The sequence below is a fragment of the Artibeus jamaicensis genome, unplaced genomic scaffold (genome assembly GCF_021234435.1).
Source record: "Artibeus jamaicensis isolate MK-2021 breed Jamaican fruit bat unplaced genomic scaffold, CSHL_Jam_final contig_3176, whole genome shotgun sequence".
Lineage (NCBI taxonomy): Eukaryota > Metazoa > Chordata > Mammalia > Chiroptera > Phyllostomidae > Artibeus > Artibeus jamaicensis.
The window spans coordinates 5,430,504-5,449,345 of record NW_026521740.1 but is presented as its reverse complement, the minus strand read 5'-3'; the positions used below and the strand labels follow the sequence as shown (position 1 = coordinate 5,449,345).

Sequence of the window (18,842 nt, the reverse complement as noted above, 5' to 3'; positions counted from 1 at the left end):
CCAGTGGTGGCAACTCGACTTGTAGATTAGCCTAGTCTATCCGAACCCTGAAGCCTCCACTTTGTTCAGTGGATGAAAACAGGTTTATCTGGCCTGTCCATTGTTTAGTGTCCAGACTTTTTAATAACACTGATTTGTAAGTGACAATACAGTGCTATATTTTAAAGGTTCATGTTTTGAGTAGTACCCTAATTTCAAATTGAGTAACACTTTAACTACTGTTACTTACCATAGGGAGATTTCAAAATGAACATCTCCAGATTTTTAAAAGCAGATTTCTGAACCTCACTCCCAGAAAGCTATTTAAATAAGCATGAAATGAGACTCAAGGATTTTCATTAAACAAGTGAAAAACACAAATTATTTTCTTCTCTAGCCATTTATATTGCATTCCTTAAATTCAAACTTTGTGTTCAAGTTACAAGAACAAATTCTAGTGAGAATTGAGGAGTAAAGCAAAGAGTTACTCAGTTTTACTTCCAAAGTGTAAGGAATTATGTATAGAATAAACTAACACTGGCATACAGAACCCAGGGTGTTTACCACAAAACAATTAGTTAGGGAACTGCCAATGGTTAAACTTATTCTTAAAGAGAAGATAACGAATGTGGTCAAGATAGGCAAAGAAAGTGTAATGCTTTGGATTTTGAATTCACTGCTAAATCAGTGTAAATGATCAATACCGATCTAAAAATTCCAAGCAGAATTTACTCTCTTTCAGTAACTACTTCAACTAGTCAAATAGCTTTATATTAGTAACATTTTTGATTTGGCACCAACATTTCACATTACTCACACTATTGGACTTCAGAAATTTTTAAAAAGGTTAAAAAGTTGTGCTTTGTACCTAGACTAAAATATTTTAGAACATGGCACATACGTTTCTTAGAAAACAAGATTTCATGCAATGTTTTTTAAAAATAAAGTGTTCTGTTAATTAAATGATAAGTGATTCTTAAAGCAGGGTCTTCTTTCTATTCTTTAACCTTAGAAAAATGTGATTCTATGTAGAATGCCTGTCGAGAATGGTCAAGAGTTTATTTACTTAAATGCATGACATAAGAACATACTTGTGATTCCTAGACAAAGCTGCTTTAATGAGAAGAGTGAGCTACGTTCAGTGGTCTTTGACTACTGTTTATTTCCAGAACACAGCTGTTGGATCGAATGCAATTCTATGCTAAGTTTTTTCTCCTGCTATTAATAAATGAATGAATCTTTCCTAGCCAAGTTCATAAGAACATATAAGACAATTTGGTCAATGCCTCATTTCACATTAGCTTTGCATTATGTCAAAAACATCTTTAAATATTCCTTTGAAAAAGTTGGACTTTCACATTAATATCATTAAATCCCTTAATAATAAAAGCAAAACTGAATAGATGCAAAGTTTTTTGAAGCATAATAGTATACCCTATATCACTTTAGCAAAACTACATTAACTCAAAACAAAGAATTCTGTCGAAATGTTTATTCTGTTCTTAATTGGATTGAATGGTAATACAAAGATTGTGAGCCAAACTTACATTTCTCATGTACTATACTTTAAAAACTTTATATAAAACCACATCTGACTTAGTTTCTTTCACAATTCATACTTTTAAAAGAACCTTGGATCTCATTGTACGCGCTTTGAAATAAATTCTCTCCTTGACTGTGACTATGATAAATCTGACGAGATTAGCTCTAGTTAGAACTTGTGAGAAAAAAACCCCACAAACTGCTGAACAGAAGCTTCAAGCCTTCTGTGGCTAACAGTCGAAAAGCTCCCCTTAAAAGGGAAGATGAAACACAAAAATACGGACTCATAAAATTACTGTAAACGGCAGGGAAAGTTTTATTACCACCCCAGTGCTTACACTAAGATACACAATTTGGAACTCTGACCAAATCCTGAGCACTGTCATTTGAGAAGGCGTTAAGAAGGATGTAAACATTATCCTGAACATGACGCAGCAACAACAGTGACAGAAGCCTAAGTGCCGTCTCCGAGGCGCACAGCCACTGTGGGGACTGAAACTCCCCCACCCCATTTCAGCTTAGGCTCCCGGGCCCCCTCGCTGTCTCTCGAAAGCACAGCCCTGGGGAGGGTCACAGAGCAGCACACCCACCACCTTGCTGCGTTCTCAGGAATCTGCTCCAAATGGAGAAATCAAGTCAGGCTGCCTCTCGCCAGCCAGCGGGAGGAGAGGAGCCGGAGCCCGTCAGCAGCACTGGGACTTGCTCTCGGCGGGCAAGGCCTCCTGCTCCAGTTTGATTCTGTCCACATCGTTTTCTTCATTAGGAAAGCTTTGCTGGTTCGTAAGAATGTTCTCCACCAGAAACCGGGCAGCTTCATCTATGTTTATGTTATCCTGTAAAGCCGAAATACAGAACAGGATTCTTAGAAGAAAGCATGAAGAATATTAATGGGAACTGGAAACATTTCTCCAAGAGGACATTGTAAATACACCAGCCACCACCTTCTCTGATGTTTAAAGTGTCTGCCAAGAGTTCAATGCTACTGAGTAATGTGGCTATGAAACCTTCTTTGGTTTTTTGTTTGTTTGTTTGTTTGTTTGTTTGTTTTTACAAAGGATCATGCTTTTTGGTGGTTCCTGCTTTAAATTTGCTGCCACTGAGGGTCAAGGTACTATTGTAATGGTTGCAAACAAATCTTCACCCTGCTCCAGGTTGTCACTCACACAAATGCATGCACTGAAATGAAAAACTATCCCTGACCTTGGACATCTAACTCAAGTGTTCAGGGTACATCATGAAGGCAAATGTCAAAGGGCTCAAGCCACACTAGAATGGGACAAGTCCATCTTGTCGTTCCCCCACCTCTGAGTGATGCCAGAGGGGTTTCTTGGCTATGCACAGGAAGGAATTCAAGACACGAGACTGACAGACAGGAGGTGAAAGTGGACACAGGTTTTGTTGAGCAGAGAGGACCAGCAGGAAACACCACTTCGTAGACAGAGTGGCGGACGCACCCCATGACAGAGGAAAGAGAGACTCCAACCACGTCTAGAGGTGGAACTTGGAGTGTTTGTAGTTTTTAGGGAAAGGAGCAGGGATGGATCAATTCTTCCCTAAAACTATTATTACGGCGGTGTTTGGTGATTAATGGTGATTAATGGTGATTTTCTGTTTTCATCATTCCTTCTGCATCTATTAGCTGTCATTCTACTGTTAGGAAGATCTTTCTCTTCTCTCCCATTTATTTATTCATCTGTTTACTCATCTCATGGACTATTATTTTATTCTACAGATTAAATCTATTACAGCGGGCTTTTTTTAGGATTTTATTTATTTAGTTTTGAAGGAAAGAGAGGGAGAGAAACATCAGTGTGTGGTTGCCTCTCACACACTCTCTACTGGGAACCTGGCCCACAACCCAGGCATGTGGTCTGACCAGGAATTGAACCTGTGACCTTCCATTTGCAGGCCAGTGCTCAATCCAGTGAGCCACACCAGCCAGGGCACAATATTCTTTACTTTGCTGCTCAAATTGTCTTACATTTGGGAGCTCCTATAAATAGGCCCTTGTGTCTTTCTGATCTGTCTCCAATGCTCCTTGTGAGATTCCTTACTCTCAGGCACATCTTCACCGTGTTTGTCCCACAGTCCAGAAATCCACCATTTGCCTAAGAAACCCGATTCCTTGGATTGGAAAACAGTAGTATTTAAAGTTACTGAGGACTCACAGATCATCGGTTCTACCCTGCCATTGCTTCTAAGCCCTCTCAGCAGACAGACCCAGTGAATACACGTGTGTCTCCCTATACACACCGATATTTTTCTATGTTTACCTCTCTGTTTATACACATTTAGTGTGTACATGTGTGCAGCATGTGTATGTGTGTACACACACACAAACACGTAAGGAATATATATGTATGTAACATTATGTTAATAGTGATCTCTCTGATTCCCATCCAACACCGCGAGGTTCATTCTAGCTCTCTCCCTTATTTGTTATACCTTTCTCAGACACTGAGAAACCTCCTGGACTTGGGCTATTTATTGAAGTAACTTTTCCAGCATCCACACAAGCTTTGCTACTTCCACTCCCAAGATAAGCATTAATTTTAATTAAAGTATTGGTCTCCGAATGTCCACAGGTCATTCAGTTGCCTCCATCCCCAATATATCAAGTAATTGTGTTTTCTGATTGCAGTTAGTGGCCATTGATTAGGAACAAAAGCTCCCATGTTGTAGTGCAATTAGCCACATGCTTTCATCCTGGGAAGGCATTATTGGCCACAGAGGTGAAAAGATGAAATTCACGAACTCACAACAACTGTTTGGCTATGTTCCCACTGGAATTCAGATCCCTGGAATTCCAGCAGAAATCGGACTTGAAGGCAGCTTCTGGCCAAGCCAGAAGCATAGGCCTTGGTTACACCTAGGCAGGGCCTTAAGCTTTGGCTAAAGTTTTTAACCTGAACTTTACGTTACTGTTACTCCCTCAGAACACTCCCCGTTTACTACTAAATTCCACAGGAGGTGTCCCTCATGTGTTTGTAGGAAAGCACAGGACACCAATGCTTTCCTCCTCATCCCTCTGTGTGATGCCATCTATAAATACAGAGGCTGGCAAAAGCAGATTTATAGTTTTTTGTATGGAAAAGAATGAAATAATTAATAATAATACAAGAATAAACTGTTTCAAGGATGCACAAACTGTAAACCTACTTTTGCCAACCCCTGTAAAACAAAGCTGACGACGTATGCAGTCACACACTACAGGCTGGGTGACACATTTGTTTACAAATCTCCCATGTGGATTCTGGGGATACATTTGGATTTATTATTTGAATGATTCATTCAGATAAAGCCTAAAAAGACATTTTTATCTGTAATACATACATCCACTCCACTGAATCTCACGCTGTATTAAACATTTACGCAAACCATTAACTTCTCCGACAAAGATTAAGAAGCAAGCAAACCCTCTGACAGTGAGCCGGGGGCATGGCTTCTGGCACAAGCCCCTGTGTACACAGCCTCCCCCCACCCCCTGTAATTTCCTGATTCCCGTCTGGCCAAGTGCTCATGAGGCTTCTTTGAGCTTCATCTCTCTTCTGCCACTACTTTCTATTTATGACACTAAATGCTAAGACTCTAGAATATATTTACTTAAACCAATAGCCTTTAGCTTGGGAGGAAACACTTCTGCCTCCAGTGGAAACGAGTTTGCCCAGCGACTCCGTCTTCACTCAGTATTCTCAGAGCAGCATTCTTGCGAGGCTCTCACGCCTTTGCTTTCGTTATTCTGATCATCAGTGGCACCAAATACTCTTCCACTTTTGGGATGGGTTTCCAAAAGCTAAAAACAACCTGGTAGTACATAAGTGATGAGTAGGAACCAAGCTTTTAAGTATATATATATATATATAAATGGAAGTCACAGAAAGCATACTAAAACCTGGCACTGTGTTAGGATTACACCAAACTTACAGTTTTGAGTTTGTCTATCATCGGGGAATGTTTCAAACATTTCATCATTCTCACACAAGTCGGATTGTTATTTGACCTCCGAAGTGAAACTGCCAACACACAGCAACCAAGCACCCTCCACCCTCCAATACTGGTGCCTGTGATTTTCACACTCACGTTCTTGCATGTCAAGGCTGTTAAGATTTTCAACACCCAACTTAATGTGTTTCTGTTTTTCTTCAAAAAAACATTTTATCTAGCTTCCTGTAATGAGCTGAAGAAAAATTCTCACTCTACTACTCATGAAGGAATTATGTCACCAATATTGGTACTTTCCTCTTGTTCAAATTCTTTCATACAGAGTTAATACACAACTCTTCAGACACCACTCAGTACATCTCCTCTTCAATGCCTTAGTCAGCCTTGTATATGAAACACATCTTTATGAGCGGTATGGCCCTATGTATTTTTAAGCCTTCTGTAAAAATTTTAAAAATGCTTGTGCTTCATCTCATATACTCTAGGTGCACAAGACTTCATTTAAATACTCAAACGCACAGAAAATAGGCTTTGCTATTTGCTCTAAATAATAGTTCATTTTTACTTTAATGTGAAATCTGTCCTTCTAATCACCTCCCCACGGACCAATTCCAAAAGCATCCCTGCTGTGGCCTGAGAGAAGCTGTAACATATCCACGCTGCGCTGCACTTTGTCCAGGCTTCCAACACCCACGCCCATCAATCCAGCTAATACTTCGTGGTTAGAGCTCACATGTGCAAGCTGACAGCAGAGTCAGTCCAAAGGCAAAGCAGATCTCACCTTTGCAGAGGTTTCAAACCATCCAGTGAAGCCATGCTCTTTGCAGAACTGATCCATCTGGGAAGGGTTCTGCCCACCATCCTTCTTCTGGTCACATTTATTAGCTAAGAGAACAGCAGGAATAGGGCCGCCACTTGGAAGATGGACTTTACTATCCAGATCATTTTTCCATTTTAAGACGGCCTCAAAGGTGGAACCTCTCGATATATCAAAGACTACAAAAGCACCAACAGCTTCTTTATAGTAGACTCGAGTCATGTTGCCAAACCGCTCCTGCCCTAGAAATAAATATAATAAGATGTTAAATGCTCCCAATTTAGACAAAGTCTCTATTCAACACCTTTGACCCTGAGAATAAATCCATATCTTCTAATCCATAGTAACACAGACTGGCAAGATTAAGGATATACACACAGAAGGGACTCGCAAAGCGGATGTGGCTGATCACATGGTCTGAGTACACAAGTAACTAGTTTTTGTTCTGCACATATACAGTGGATTCTCCATAACCACCAATATGACAGTACTTAAAGCTACAGAGTCCACCATTTCCTCTTCCCTGGGTCTAAGAGAAGAGAGGTTAGGTTCTAAAGTAAAAAAAGAAAGCTGGGGGTAGAGGAAGAAGAGATAAGAATAGAAGAAAATGAAGCTTGCAGGAAGAAGATAAGTGTAGGAAGTTAAATGTTAGCTAAAAAGATTAGGACTGGACATGAGATAAAGACTCTCAAGTTCTTTACTCATCTTTCCTTCACATCTCCACCTGATTTTGACTCAATATGCAAGCTTGATCTCCTCAAAAAAGGCAGAGGCATGCAAACCTGCTCTTTTAGAACAAAACATGGCATAATAGCTGTGTCATTAAAAGAAAGATCAATTACAGAGTTCTTAACATACTGTACTTTTAAAATAATAAGTGAGAAACTGGGAAAAACCTGCTGCTTAACCTATCAAATAGAACTTTGCAAAGCACACTGTCACTACCTGACATCATGCTATTCTCTGACATAGGAGGGACCCTAATCTTAACCTGACAGATGCAAAAACAAGCAAAGAGGTTTTTGAGTGGGATTCCAATAGCTATGTCTAAAGAAGGGGCTTGAACCCACGCCTTCCGACCCCCACACACCTATGGAAATATGATGCCAGCCACTGTGAACTAGTTTGCAGTTGCCTTGACTTATCAAGTTTATACTTTCAATAGGCCAGGTCATAGAGTAGAGGTCTAAGGAAAAATAAGTGGCAATCAAATGTTAATCAGAGATAAACGACTCTGACCAGTGAGTAAAAAACTTTATAATAGGAGGGAGGTGGGTTTGGAGGGGGTGGGGGTTGGGGTGGGGAGAAAATACAGACAACCATAGATGAACAACAATAAAATAATTTAAATGAAAGAAACACTATAATGGTACACTTTCCTATTAAAACACATGATGAAAAACACACTTTAACTACATTTTATTGATAGTAACAAATGCAAAGCTACTCCCAAATTAATATTTTTCTCATCCAAATTCTACTAGGTCACCATACAGTTTCAGCTACTGCTTAATGGAGCAATGAAAAAATAAACTCATCAGTTTAAGTTTAGTCCAGAAAAGTCTTTATTATCTGGGATGACACTTTCCCCCAAAACAAAAATAAAACGCAGGGAGTCCCAGCCATGCTGAAAGGAAAGTACTGGGTAGAGAAGTCTGCAGTTACCAACTACAAAGACAGCTGCACGAGTTTTGTTTTTGTGTGGCGTGTGGTGTTCAGAATTACAGCTTCCAGCAATATGGAAACTCAGCAGAATCCAGGAGATCTTCCTCTTCGTGAGTCTGCGGAAGTTGTTCAGAGGGTAGGAGAACTCACGCAACACCACCGTCTTTGACCAGTGCTGTGGCCATTCCTTACTAGAAGGGGGAGAACACTTTCGTGCTTTCTTGACCAAACACTTAAAAGAACATTTTTATAACTGGAAGGTGACAACCCACGTCATTTATTCCAACATCTCTTATTTTACAGATGAGAAAATAAAATCCCAGGGAAAGTCCCTCGATCTCCCTAGACTGACTGGTTATCTCACGTGCTGCTTGATGTGTAAACCAAGTATTCCCTGCAGTATATACACTGCTCCGTATGTCCCTGTGTTGCCAGACAGATCCCAGGCAGTGCCACCAGCCAAGGAGAGATTTGCCTTAAGGATATAGCACAGCCCCACCACAGAAGTTAACCCCTGCTCCCTGTCCCCTAGCGCTTTACCTGGGCAGCTGAGGGACATGTCCCACTGCTGAGTGCCCAAGTGACCCCACCGTGGGGACGGCCCTTTGCACCGACATCGCTGTGAGCACATTGCCAGCATATTCCAAAAGACTCTGAAGTGTTTCATCCTGTAAAAAGGTAAGTTGCTCCCTTTTATAGATGAGGAAACCTTTATTATAACTACACACCTTGGCACTGGGAAAGGAGAAAAAGCGCACGGTGCTGGCTGGCCATCCAGGTTCCAGGACATTTAAAGGGGCACAACTTACACGCCCGAGGGCTGAGCCCCAAGTGACACTCGGCAAAAGGATTACGATGCTTATCTAATACACATTTGGGAGTATCAAGTACCAGTCACTTTGACAAGGAGTTGAGACAACATAAGTAATATATTTCCAAGAATATATAATCCATTAAGGAAAAGAAAACCACAAAATACTTTGCCTTACCTCTTCATATCTAAGGCAGATTTTCAACAGGATAGGGTTTACCCTTGTATTTGAAATGGGAAATACTACATTCTGAACCATTACCAGAAACACAGGCCAGACATGCTTTCTCTTGAGATTTTAATCACTGGTTTGTCTCCATATTTTATGTTCATGCTCCCGTTGGATAAATAATCTAAATGTGTCCTAATGTTATTTGAAACTCAAAATGTAAACGTCATAACGACACACAAATCAAAGCAATAGGACGACTGGTGCTTGGTTTTCCGAGTACTAATGCTTACCTCCCCTCCCCACCCCCCACACAGAGAATCCCTGAGCTGCACATTCCTGCTCAAGGTGATTGGCTGAAAATGGACAGTTTCTAGCTAGTGCACGTGAAATGCTTTACAAAAATCCTGAAATCTCACTGTGCATTTCAGAGACAAGCTCTTCTAACAAGCTGGTGTGGTTGGTGGTGGCCAATAGGTCAAGACCCAGTCAAAGTTTTAGGTCAGTCATTGGTTCTAAAAGGGTAATTGTACATCCATTAAAAACTTTCATAGTTTGATATAGCTAATAATGTGATGTCATAATGTGTCTTGGGCATCAAGTTTGTGACTCATTGCATCACTACTTTATCAAGCTATTATAAGCTTGCCCCACATTACACTTTGATATTAAATATGCTAGAATCACAGGCATTGTTAAAAGTAAAACAAGTCTTAAAGAACTACCATAACATTAACCAATAAAGCGGTGTAAGAACAGACTGTAATGCTACCTGCACACTCCCCCATCCCCAATACTAGTTTGCGCAGTTTTCCATAAAACAAGTGGCTGTATTATGCTCAGTAAAAGAAGTTTAAAAGTTAATGCACCAGATTAGCACCTTCTGAGCTTAGACTTGATATGCAGATCTCATAGTTTACTACTACACTACTAAGAAGGTGAAAGGGGTCACATATTACATGAGTCCATTCACTTCTCTGATTTTTCTTTTTATCATACATAAAGTGAGCTGGAGACCAGGTGACAGTGAAATCTCTGATGTCAGACACACCTGGATCTACCCCCTGTCTCTGCATGTGGGGACCCTGGGAGAATCCCCGAACCCCTGTGAGTCTCAGTACACCCACCTGTGAGCTGTGAACAATTCCCATTCTCCAGGTCATTCTAAGTATAAATAAGAATGGAAGTCCACTGAATGACAGGGACTAGAAGACAGCGTTTAATAAATGGGAACCATTATTATGCAAGAGGGCCAATGACCCAAAGGTGCAAACTCTGAGATTCCATGCTTACATTTGGAAATACAGTTCCACTTGGAAAAATAAGCAAGATGGGAAAGACAGGCAAAGTCGCCAGTGAAGTGATTATATCATACAAAGCACTGTTTTTGCTCAGACCATCACCTTTTGAAATTGAAATGAAACCTGTTTTGTCAAGCAGATTAACAAAACTGAATTCAGAAAAAAATGGACAATCCCTAAACTAAGAGGAAAATGAACTGTTTTTGCGGTGGAGCAGCGTTATCACTACGTGCCCTCAAAATCGCCAGTTCCCAGATACATGTCAGTGTACACTCTGGGCCCTTCCTTCCGCTGAGAGGACTGGGCTTCGGTGCTATTTAGTCACAGCGTTAGGTCTGCCCTGTCCATCCATTTACACCTCCTGCGGTGACTATAAAAGGAACACCCAACTTTAGTCAATATAAAGTAGGAAGGAAAATCCAAATATTTTTTTGATATGTGACCAAAGTCATAATAGTTATTTTTTTAAAGATTGTATTTATTTATTTTTAGAGAGAGGGCGAGGGAAGAAGAAAGGGAGAGAAACATCAATATGTGGTTGTCTGTTGCGCACCCCTCACTGGGGACCTGGCCTGCAACCCAGGCATGTGCTGTGACTGGTAATTGAACCGCAGTCCTTTCCTTTGCAGGCCTGCGTTCAAGCCACTGAGCTATACACTAGCCAGGGCCAAAGTCATATTAGTTCTAAAAGTTTAAGATATGGGCTTTTTCCTCTCTTAACTAATTTATTCAACAGGATCAAGAAATGTACCGTTTCTGTCCTGTAAATATTCGTCTCCACATACTGCCCCTGTGGGGGCTTTTGAGATGGACACACAGAAGGAGGAGGTGATGTGAGACAGAAAGGAACTTCAGGGTCATGGGCAGTGGGTGTGGGGGAGCCTGGGGAGCAGCAGCTTTGTCCTGTGAAGTAGAGAACTCTTGGGGTACAGCGACAGGGTGGGTCTTGAGGAAGGTGCAGCAAAGCCAATGACCAGAACCACTGTCCTCAACTTGAGTATAAGTCAGATCACCCATGGGGCTTGGGAAATTGCAAACTTCCAGGCCCCACCTCTGGCAATTCTAATCTGCTAAGTATGGAGGGTTGCTGGTTGCCTACTCTAATATCCCTTCCTAGAATTTTATTTGGGGAAACAATGTATTAATTAAAAAAAAAAAACCCATGCCCTGTCTGGTGTGGCTCAGTGGATTGAGTGCCAGCCTGTGAACCAAGAAGTTGCTGGTTCAATTCCCAGTCAGGGCACATGCATAGGTCATGGGCCAGGTCCCCAGGTCGGGGCACACGAAGGGCAACCACACACGGATGTTAACCTCCTCTTTCTCCCTCCTTTCCCCTCTCTTGAAAAATAAACTTAAAATATCTTTTTTTAAAAAGCCTAAATTTCCTAGCTGGCCTTATAGCAAGGCATGTACGTTCGACTGGACCACAAAGACGTAGAATATTGCCACAGAATAGCTGAGTGGAGAAATGGCAGCTCTAGCCCATGAAAACTTTATGGTTCTGCTCACCAGCCTTGGACAGCCCAACCACACACCTGCCAGGTGGGAGGACGGACTTCTCTCTTGGTAAATCCAGGTGGATGGGATGTTTGTCAGATGAGGCCAAGTCTATTGATACAGTCGATGCTACAGAATCTGCATTTTAAGCTCCTCAAATGCGTGTGATGGAGGAGGCGCCATGGAATCACACCAGAACAACCACACATGTTTAGTCCAATTTCGAGAAGTAATCAAAATTCACTGCACAGGACACTTAAGGTAAACGCCTGGAGTGAAGTAACTGCAAAGAGCAGGGAAGAGAATGTAAGGTCATCTATCAGTTAGAAAGGCTGACAGAGATCCTTAAACTAACTCTGCTACCCATTTATTTTTATGTGGTTGGTCTTTCTCAAAAGAAGAGTGAAGAGATTACAGATTTCTGGCCTGCTGGATTGCAAAAGGTCAAAAGGCTTTTTTGGAAATATAATTAAATAGAATTCCCAAGAACTGTTTTTCTTGAATTCTTGTCCCTCGAGAAATTCCCCTACATTTATGTCTTCACTTTTTCATCATCCAAGAGAAGATCTCTGGAACCATAATACGACTTAAACTTGTGGACCTGGCTCATCACTGTTAGTTTAGTGTTGTTTAAACATGGGATTCTCACTATTTCAAGGATATGCTATTTGGGGTTAGAAATCTAAGGCTTCCAAAGTCTTCTTTGCAAGAGTACTTTCTCTCAACTTATTTTAATAAATGCCTAGAGATATGATTAAGCCTTTTAAAAAATGTTCTATATTTTATGGAGCATTGACATTTTGGGGCCTTATCAACCAGACCAGCGGGGACTGACCCTCCCAGGGTTAGCTTGTTCTTAGAGATGGCAGACAGCCTGCTGAGAGCATGTCTTTGATGTTGTAAACCAACTGATCCACCATCCACAGCTGCCATCTGCCTCCTGTCTTCAGGTTCCTGCATTCTAGGACTCTGTCCTTGGGCCGGAAGTCACCTTATGGCCAGGTATTAGACAACTAGGGACCAACCTATAGCTCAGAATCACTCAAATCTTTCCAACTATCCAAACCTACGTTTGCCCAGCTTGTCTGCGCTGCCTTGCCCATTTCTTACTGTAGAAACCACAACCAAAGCCCCTGCCCATGCTTTTTTCCCCTCGCCCCTTCTGCCACGGGGCCAGCCTGCTGCTTCCCCAAGGGGTCCTGCCTGGGGCAGCCTGCTCCTCCCCCTCGGAGCTCCAAGTAGCAAACTTTGTTTTCAGTGGCTATCGTCTCCTGCTGTGTCGATCACACCACACCCGAATAAAAACAAGTCCTGGAAACATTTTAAAGTAGAATAAAAATCATTGAAATTCCCTTATCAAACGCTTAAGAAAATTGAAATATCAGAATAACATGTACACAGTGGATAATAGTTCTAAAATATATTTGAAACTGACACTGCATCTCTAGACTAATGCATGGCTACAGGTATAATCAGTGACGTCACAGAGCAGATCCGGCAAACACCTGTCATTATCACCTTGCTTTTCTGGGTGTGCTTAGCAACCCTATCCCATCACACAGCTTTGTTACCTTCAGAGAGGTCCACAGCTTGGAAAGTCTTTCAAAATGCAAAAAAGACGGAGCCAAACAAAATGCATCTGCCTGGTAAGTACCATGGTTCATAATTAGAATTATAATAATGGAAAGTTCTGGATTGAAACATAAGGAGATGACAATTATTACAATGGATATAAAATATGAGTCACATGCTCTAAATACAAGAATGATCAGAACATCTGAAAATTTACACTCGGTTCACACTACTATTTGACATCAGTGAACACACAATCGGCTATGCTACTAATAGCTTATTGTGCCCATATCCCAGAGTCTGAAGACCTGTCTCTATACAGCGCCATTGATTACCTATGTTTTCCTGGTCAAGTTACTACACCTCTGTTGAGACTATCTAAAAAGTTCCTAACTCAATTCAGACAACAGAATAATTAGGCATATGGTTGGGAGCAAAGTCAGGTTTTGGTACTTCTTATCACCGCTCTTCTGCTAATCTGAGTATCTTTTTGTTGGGGTTAAATGAGGCAACTAAGAATGGTAACACATGCAAAGAAAGAGGACCAGAAATAGGCATGTCAGTGTCAGGGAGTTTCAGTACTTGTAACAAATGAGTTGTTATGCCGACCATCCTGCCTGTGCAATTACGAAGGCACAGTCCAGGCTGGGTCACCCAAGGGTGTCTCAAATTAAGGATAGTTTTAAGGTGTTAAATGGGATGGTAGGCTTTGCTTGTAACATGGTAGAGAATTGAGCCTGAATAAGACTCAAGATGATGGCAAGATTGTCAGATGGGAGTCAGATGTAATAAAGATTTTAAAAATTCCTATAAATGAGTTATTAAGTTACTGGCCACCAGTAGGCCCTAGGCAAGTTACTGTAGTACTCACTGTTTAAGATAGAGACTGCAAATAACTATTGTACAAAGTCTAAAGTCTCAAAGCCCTGCTTCTTCTTATTTGGAAGAAACTTGAATATTAATAATCCCTGACTGATAGATAATTTGAAGGTCAAGAAAGCATTAGAGGTAATATTCTAAGTTCTTGCTTATGAAGGGTTAAAGGAAAGCTATTAAATAAGACCAGAAGAGACCACTAGGGGTAGTAATTGGCAATATGCAAGATGGAACATGAAAATCAGGGTCAGCATTCTAATCTAGGATGGAAATTTTAAAAAGTGACTTTAAGTATGGTTTATATAATTTAAAGTGTCTTCCAAGCATAAATTTTATGCTTTGGTAAACAATATTTGCGTGAACTTCAAAGTAAGTTGTTTCCGATTTGTTCTATGGCCCATGGGAGTGTTACTCAGATTTATATAAAGAAATTTTAATCTAAAAAAGTAAATGGTAGCGAAATAGGCCAACCCCCCCCCCCAAAATATGCCACTTGGCATAAGGATTATTTTGAATGAAAGGCCTCTTTTTGTTCAACCTAGGATAAAAGTACTTCGGCTCTGCCACTCAGGTCTTCATTCCCTTATGAGGCTCCAGGGTCATGTAAAACTCATATTAAGTAACTTTCTGCTGTTAATACATCTGACATCAGTTTAATTCTCTCGCCCAGCTGAAAACACTAGGAGGGTCAAGATAAAAATTTATCTCTTCTACAAATGCACATCACTGCAATGAACACATGAAGGCTAAATTATATTAGCACTACATGGACAAATTTGTATCTTGTAAAGATTTAGCCTATACCAGCCACTCAACCTATGTGGACAATTCTATACTTGCTAATAAGCTTATAATAAGTACTAAGCCAAATATTATTTCACCTACAATACATTATAAGTGAAGATAAGAGCTATCTCTCCCTACACCTTAATTCAATATGCAATTATTAAACTCTCTTTAAAACCTTACCGGAGATGTTAGTATTTTAATATACTTTAGTGTGTTGAGAAGCAGTCTCAAAGCAAGTAGGAACTGAGAGACGGCAATCGTGTTACACAAAAATTGTATTAAACAGTGTCTGTAATTTAAAGCCGCATACATCTGATGCAAAAAGAAAGTAATTTTAAGGCCTGCACACAAGAGTCACTGTTTTTCTTAACTTGGAGAGTTTAGCTCAAATTGCTTGGCCAAACCTGTGGAAAACATTTGGACAACTCCTGCCTACCACACTTGCCAAAGCTTTCAATGCAGAGACTGAGTACAATTTCTTTACTACCTTTCCCATCTCTAAAACGACAGAGAAAATCTAGTAATAACACCACACCTTGGGTTAAATCATATCAGGTAGCCCGCTCTACCTACTATTTTGAAATTAAGGAATATTTGTATCCTTTGAGATTTAAGTGATTCGATTTTGTTACTACATAAGGCAAATATGCTTAGCCACAAGGGAAGTTTTTGGAGTGGCCTCCAGTTTGCCTCCGTTACATCATTACTACTTAATCCCAATGGTATGATCTAGGACTAGCTAGTAGCTCAAATACCCAAGCCAAACACAGTTAACAATGTAGCTCTTTAAACCTTAATTTTGTCTCTCGGTTTCCTTATATATTAAGACTCCATCTCTGAAACCTTATTTATAAGGAACCGTAATAATCTCCAATCACCTCATAAATTTCCCTCTAATCTTGTTCATTGCTGGGGTGTATGAGCTGAACAGTATCTAACGCCCAGAAATGCCTTGGGGAAATCTTACAGTTCTGCTTCCCTTGCTGGCCAAGCTCCAGTTTCTATTTCTTATTTATTTTTTTCAGGCAGAAGAGCAAGGATATTCCATCTGCATAGGTACCAGAGTCAGATAAAGACCATGCCCCCTTCCCGGCTCTATGGGGCTGTTCAAGAGGAATGAAGAGATGGTGCCCAGGAAGAAAATCCTTACTGGTGTTTTTGCTTTCCCAGGTTTCCAAATATCAGCATTTCCCCTTAAGGCTAAAGACACAACTGTGCCATAAAAATCTTCCATTTACCTGCAATGGGACCCAATCATAGTTTCATAGCTAAACACTACATTATTTCCCACGAAAACTCATGCAAAGTCAACGAGCCTCCTAAGCGGGGGTTTAAAGTCATCTTTGTGGAAATCCACAGCTACACTGAAGATGCCTGGAAAAGGAGAATCAGACGGTAAGACGGCCGTTAGAATGCATGGCTTTGCCGTAGAGCAATACAACTGTTCATAAGTGCTCTGTGAAACAGCAGGAAGTGTTTCAAAAGAAGCCTCTGGCTTCAAAAGATGACTTTTCAAACGGACTTTTGGTTTTCTGAAAAAAAGGAAAAAAAGAAAAAAAAAAAGCTGAGCCCGAGGCTGACTAACCCCCTTTCTTTGAAGTGTTGATGTACATAAATTGATTCTCATATCTGATGTAGAGAAGTCCGTTTTAAATAAATGAGTGTGTAGGTTATAATTCTTCAGTACTTTCCCACAGCTTTGGGTGAGAAGAACACTACCTAGTTCATAAACCTGTGTCTCCCCACCTTCCACTACCAGCTGAGTGCACTTCAGTTTATGCAAATGTAGGATGAGGGTATTCTCTCCTACCCTGAATATACTCCTAGCCAAATGCTGAGCTTCTTAACACCGGTAATAACTGAGCAGGGCAACTCTGAGTACCGAAATTCCAAAAGTCAACATCTTTGTTAATGCCCACATCCCACTCCATCACACCACCCAGCATTCAAGTTTTCACAAATTAGAGCAAGGAGAATATGCAACCCCTCAAACAGGGTTATTAGGCTCCAAAATGACAAATGAAAGCCAGGAAAACATAGGAGGAAGGTCAGGGGTGAGTGACAGGAGTGTTGGTTTAGAGAGTGAAGGAGCATACAGTTTCAAGAGAAGCTTTCCCAAACCCTCATCTGGGTGGTCTGACCTGGGAATGAGCATGGTGTGTGAAAAGCACTCCCTCACAAAGAAGGGTCTCACATCCCAGGCAGGTGATGAAAAATAAACTGAAAAGGAACCTGGTTTCTACTTTGCTTATGTCACAAACTGCAAGTGTAACTTTGGGTAAGTCACGAGCTTCAGCTCTCACCTGTGAATCAGAAAACTGAACGAGAGCAGCCAACCCCCTTCCTCTACTCTACCTGGTGTGTTGTAAGATAGTTAACATTCTGAATTAAAACTTCTGGAAAGGCCCCTCTATTGGAAGGTGAGAGAGCGCTGGAGTACAGGGCTCCTTTGCATCCTTTTAACAGGCCTTTAATAAAGGGCCTTCCACATACTTAGCAGAAGTATCTATCTAACCAGCGTTATGTATTTATGCGTTTATTTATTTTGCCCTGCTGTTAAATTCTTCAACTACTGCCCGTTCCATTGCCCCTATCCACTGGAGTTCACTCCCTTTCCATCATCCCACGTGATTTAGTCTCTTCTAAACGTGCACGGGCAAGTTCACGCTGAGGACAGAGAAAGGAGCAAGCAGACTGCGCGGAGTCGCGACGGTTGGGGAAGCAGGCGGACGCCCCTTCCTGGAGGCCGTCGCCCACCCGCCGCGGGGTTCCAACGTGTCGGCGGCCCGGGCTAGTGGCTTACCCGCGATGTCCCATAGTTGCAGGCGCACCAGCGTCCTGCTGTCCCAGTTAAGGACTTTGAGTGCGAAGTCCACCCCGATGGTGGCCCGGTAGTGCTGGGAGAAGAGCTGGTGAACGTAGCGCTTGATGATGCTGGTCTTGCCCACTCCGAGTTCCCCGATGACCAGCACCTTGAAGAGGTGCTCGCGGGTCTCCGGCACCGCAGTGGCGGCCACCACCAGTCCCAGGTCCCCGGCCCCGCCGCCCGCCATGAGCGCCTCCAGCCCCGCTCCAGCCCGCCAGCTGCTCTCGGGCGAGCTCGGGCCCCCGCCGGACCCCCGCCGGCCTTGGAAACTTCCTCGAGGCCGTGCCCGCGCCCCACGACACCGCCTGATCGGTCACAGGACCCGGAACCCGCCGTCGCTCGCAGCCTTTGAGGGGCGGGGAAAGGACCTGGGCTGGCCTGGTGGGGGGAGGTCCGGGCTGGGTGGCCGCCCCCCACCCCCGCCCCCCTCTCCCTCCAGCGCTCAAGCAGCCCGGGGCCTACTCTCCCCACTTCCTTCGCCGGGGCGCGGATCCCGCACGCCCCCTAGTGGCCACAGACCGACTGGGAACCCGCCGAGGGCCCAGGCGAGCCCATTAAGGTCAAGGTCAGCCTGCCAAACTGCTGAGGCCAGCTCTGGAAAGCCCTGAGTCAGAGCTGAGGGGAGGCGCAGGCCTGGGAATAAGCCCCTTCCCAGGGTCTATCTGCGCTGAGGTTTCACACCTGAAGATCATTTCCTGAGCCAGGGAATCTATCTGCAGTGCCTGTTTTTCCATGGTTACTCTATGAACTGTGTCGTTTCTCTTTTGTAAGTGCCCAGATTTCACATCTGTGTTATGTCAGTTTCCACTCTTTGCATGCTTTACATCTTCAAATATTTGTAGCTATTTCTCACTTCCCCTTGTCTCTGTTCTTGGTCTATTTCATCTTTTGAGTTTTTAAACTTTTAAAATTCCTCTGTTGTCATGTTACTGGAATTTTAGGAGCAAATACCAATAGACACGTGTGTTCAATTTGGCCCATTTAACCAGAATTCATAGTGGTATGTCTAAAGCTTC

At 42.2% G+C, this 18,842-nt stretch overlaps 1 protein-coding gene across 1 annotated transcript; it reads right to left on the bottom strand.

The window, feature by feature from the left end:
• Window positions 1-1,813: 1,813 nt before the first annotated feature.
• RAB32 (RAB32, member RAS oncogene family) lies at window positions 1,814-18,268 on the bottom strand. The gene is made up of 3 exons (XM_037144909.2): window positions 17,764-18,268; window positions 6,245-6,522; window positions 1,814-2,354 (listed from the first exon to the last, which is right to left on the bottom strand). Exons 1-3 carry the CDS (start codon window positions 18,011-18,013, stop codon window positions 2,205-2,207), a joined length of 678 nt encoding a protein of 225 aa, XP_037000804.1. The 5' UTR covers window positions 18,014-18,268; the 3' UTR covers window positions 1,814-2,204.
• Window positions 18,269-18,842: the final 574 nt, after the last annotated feature.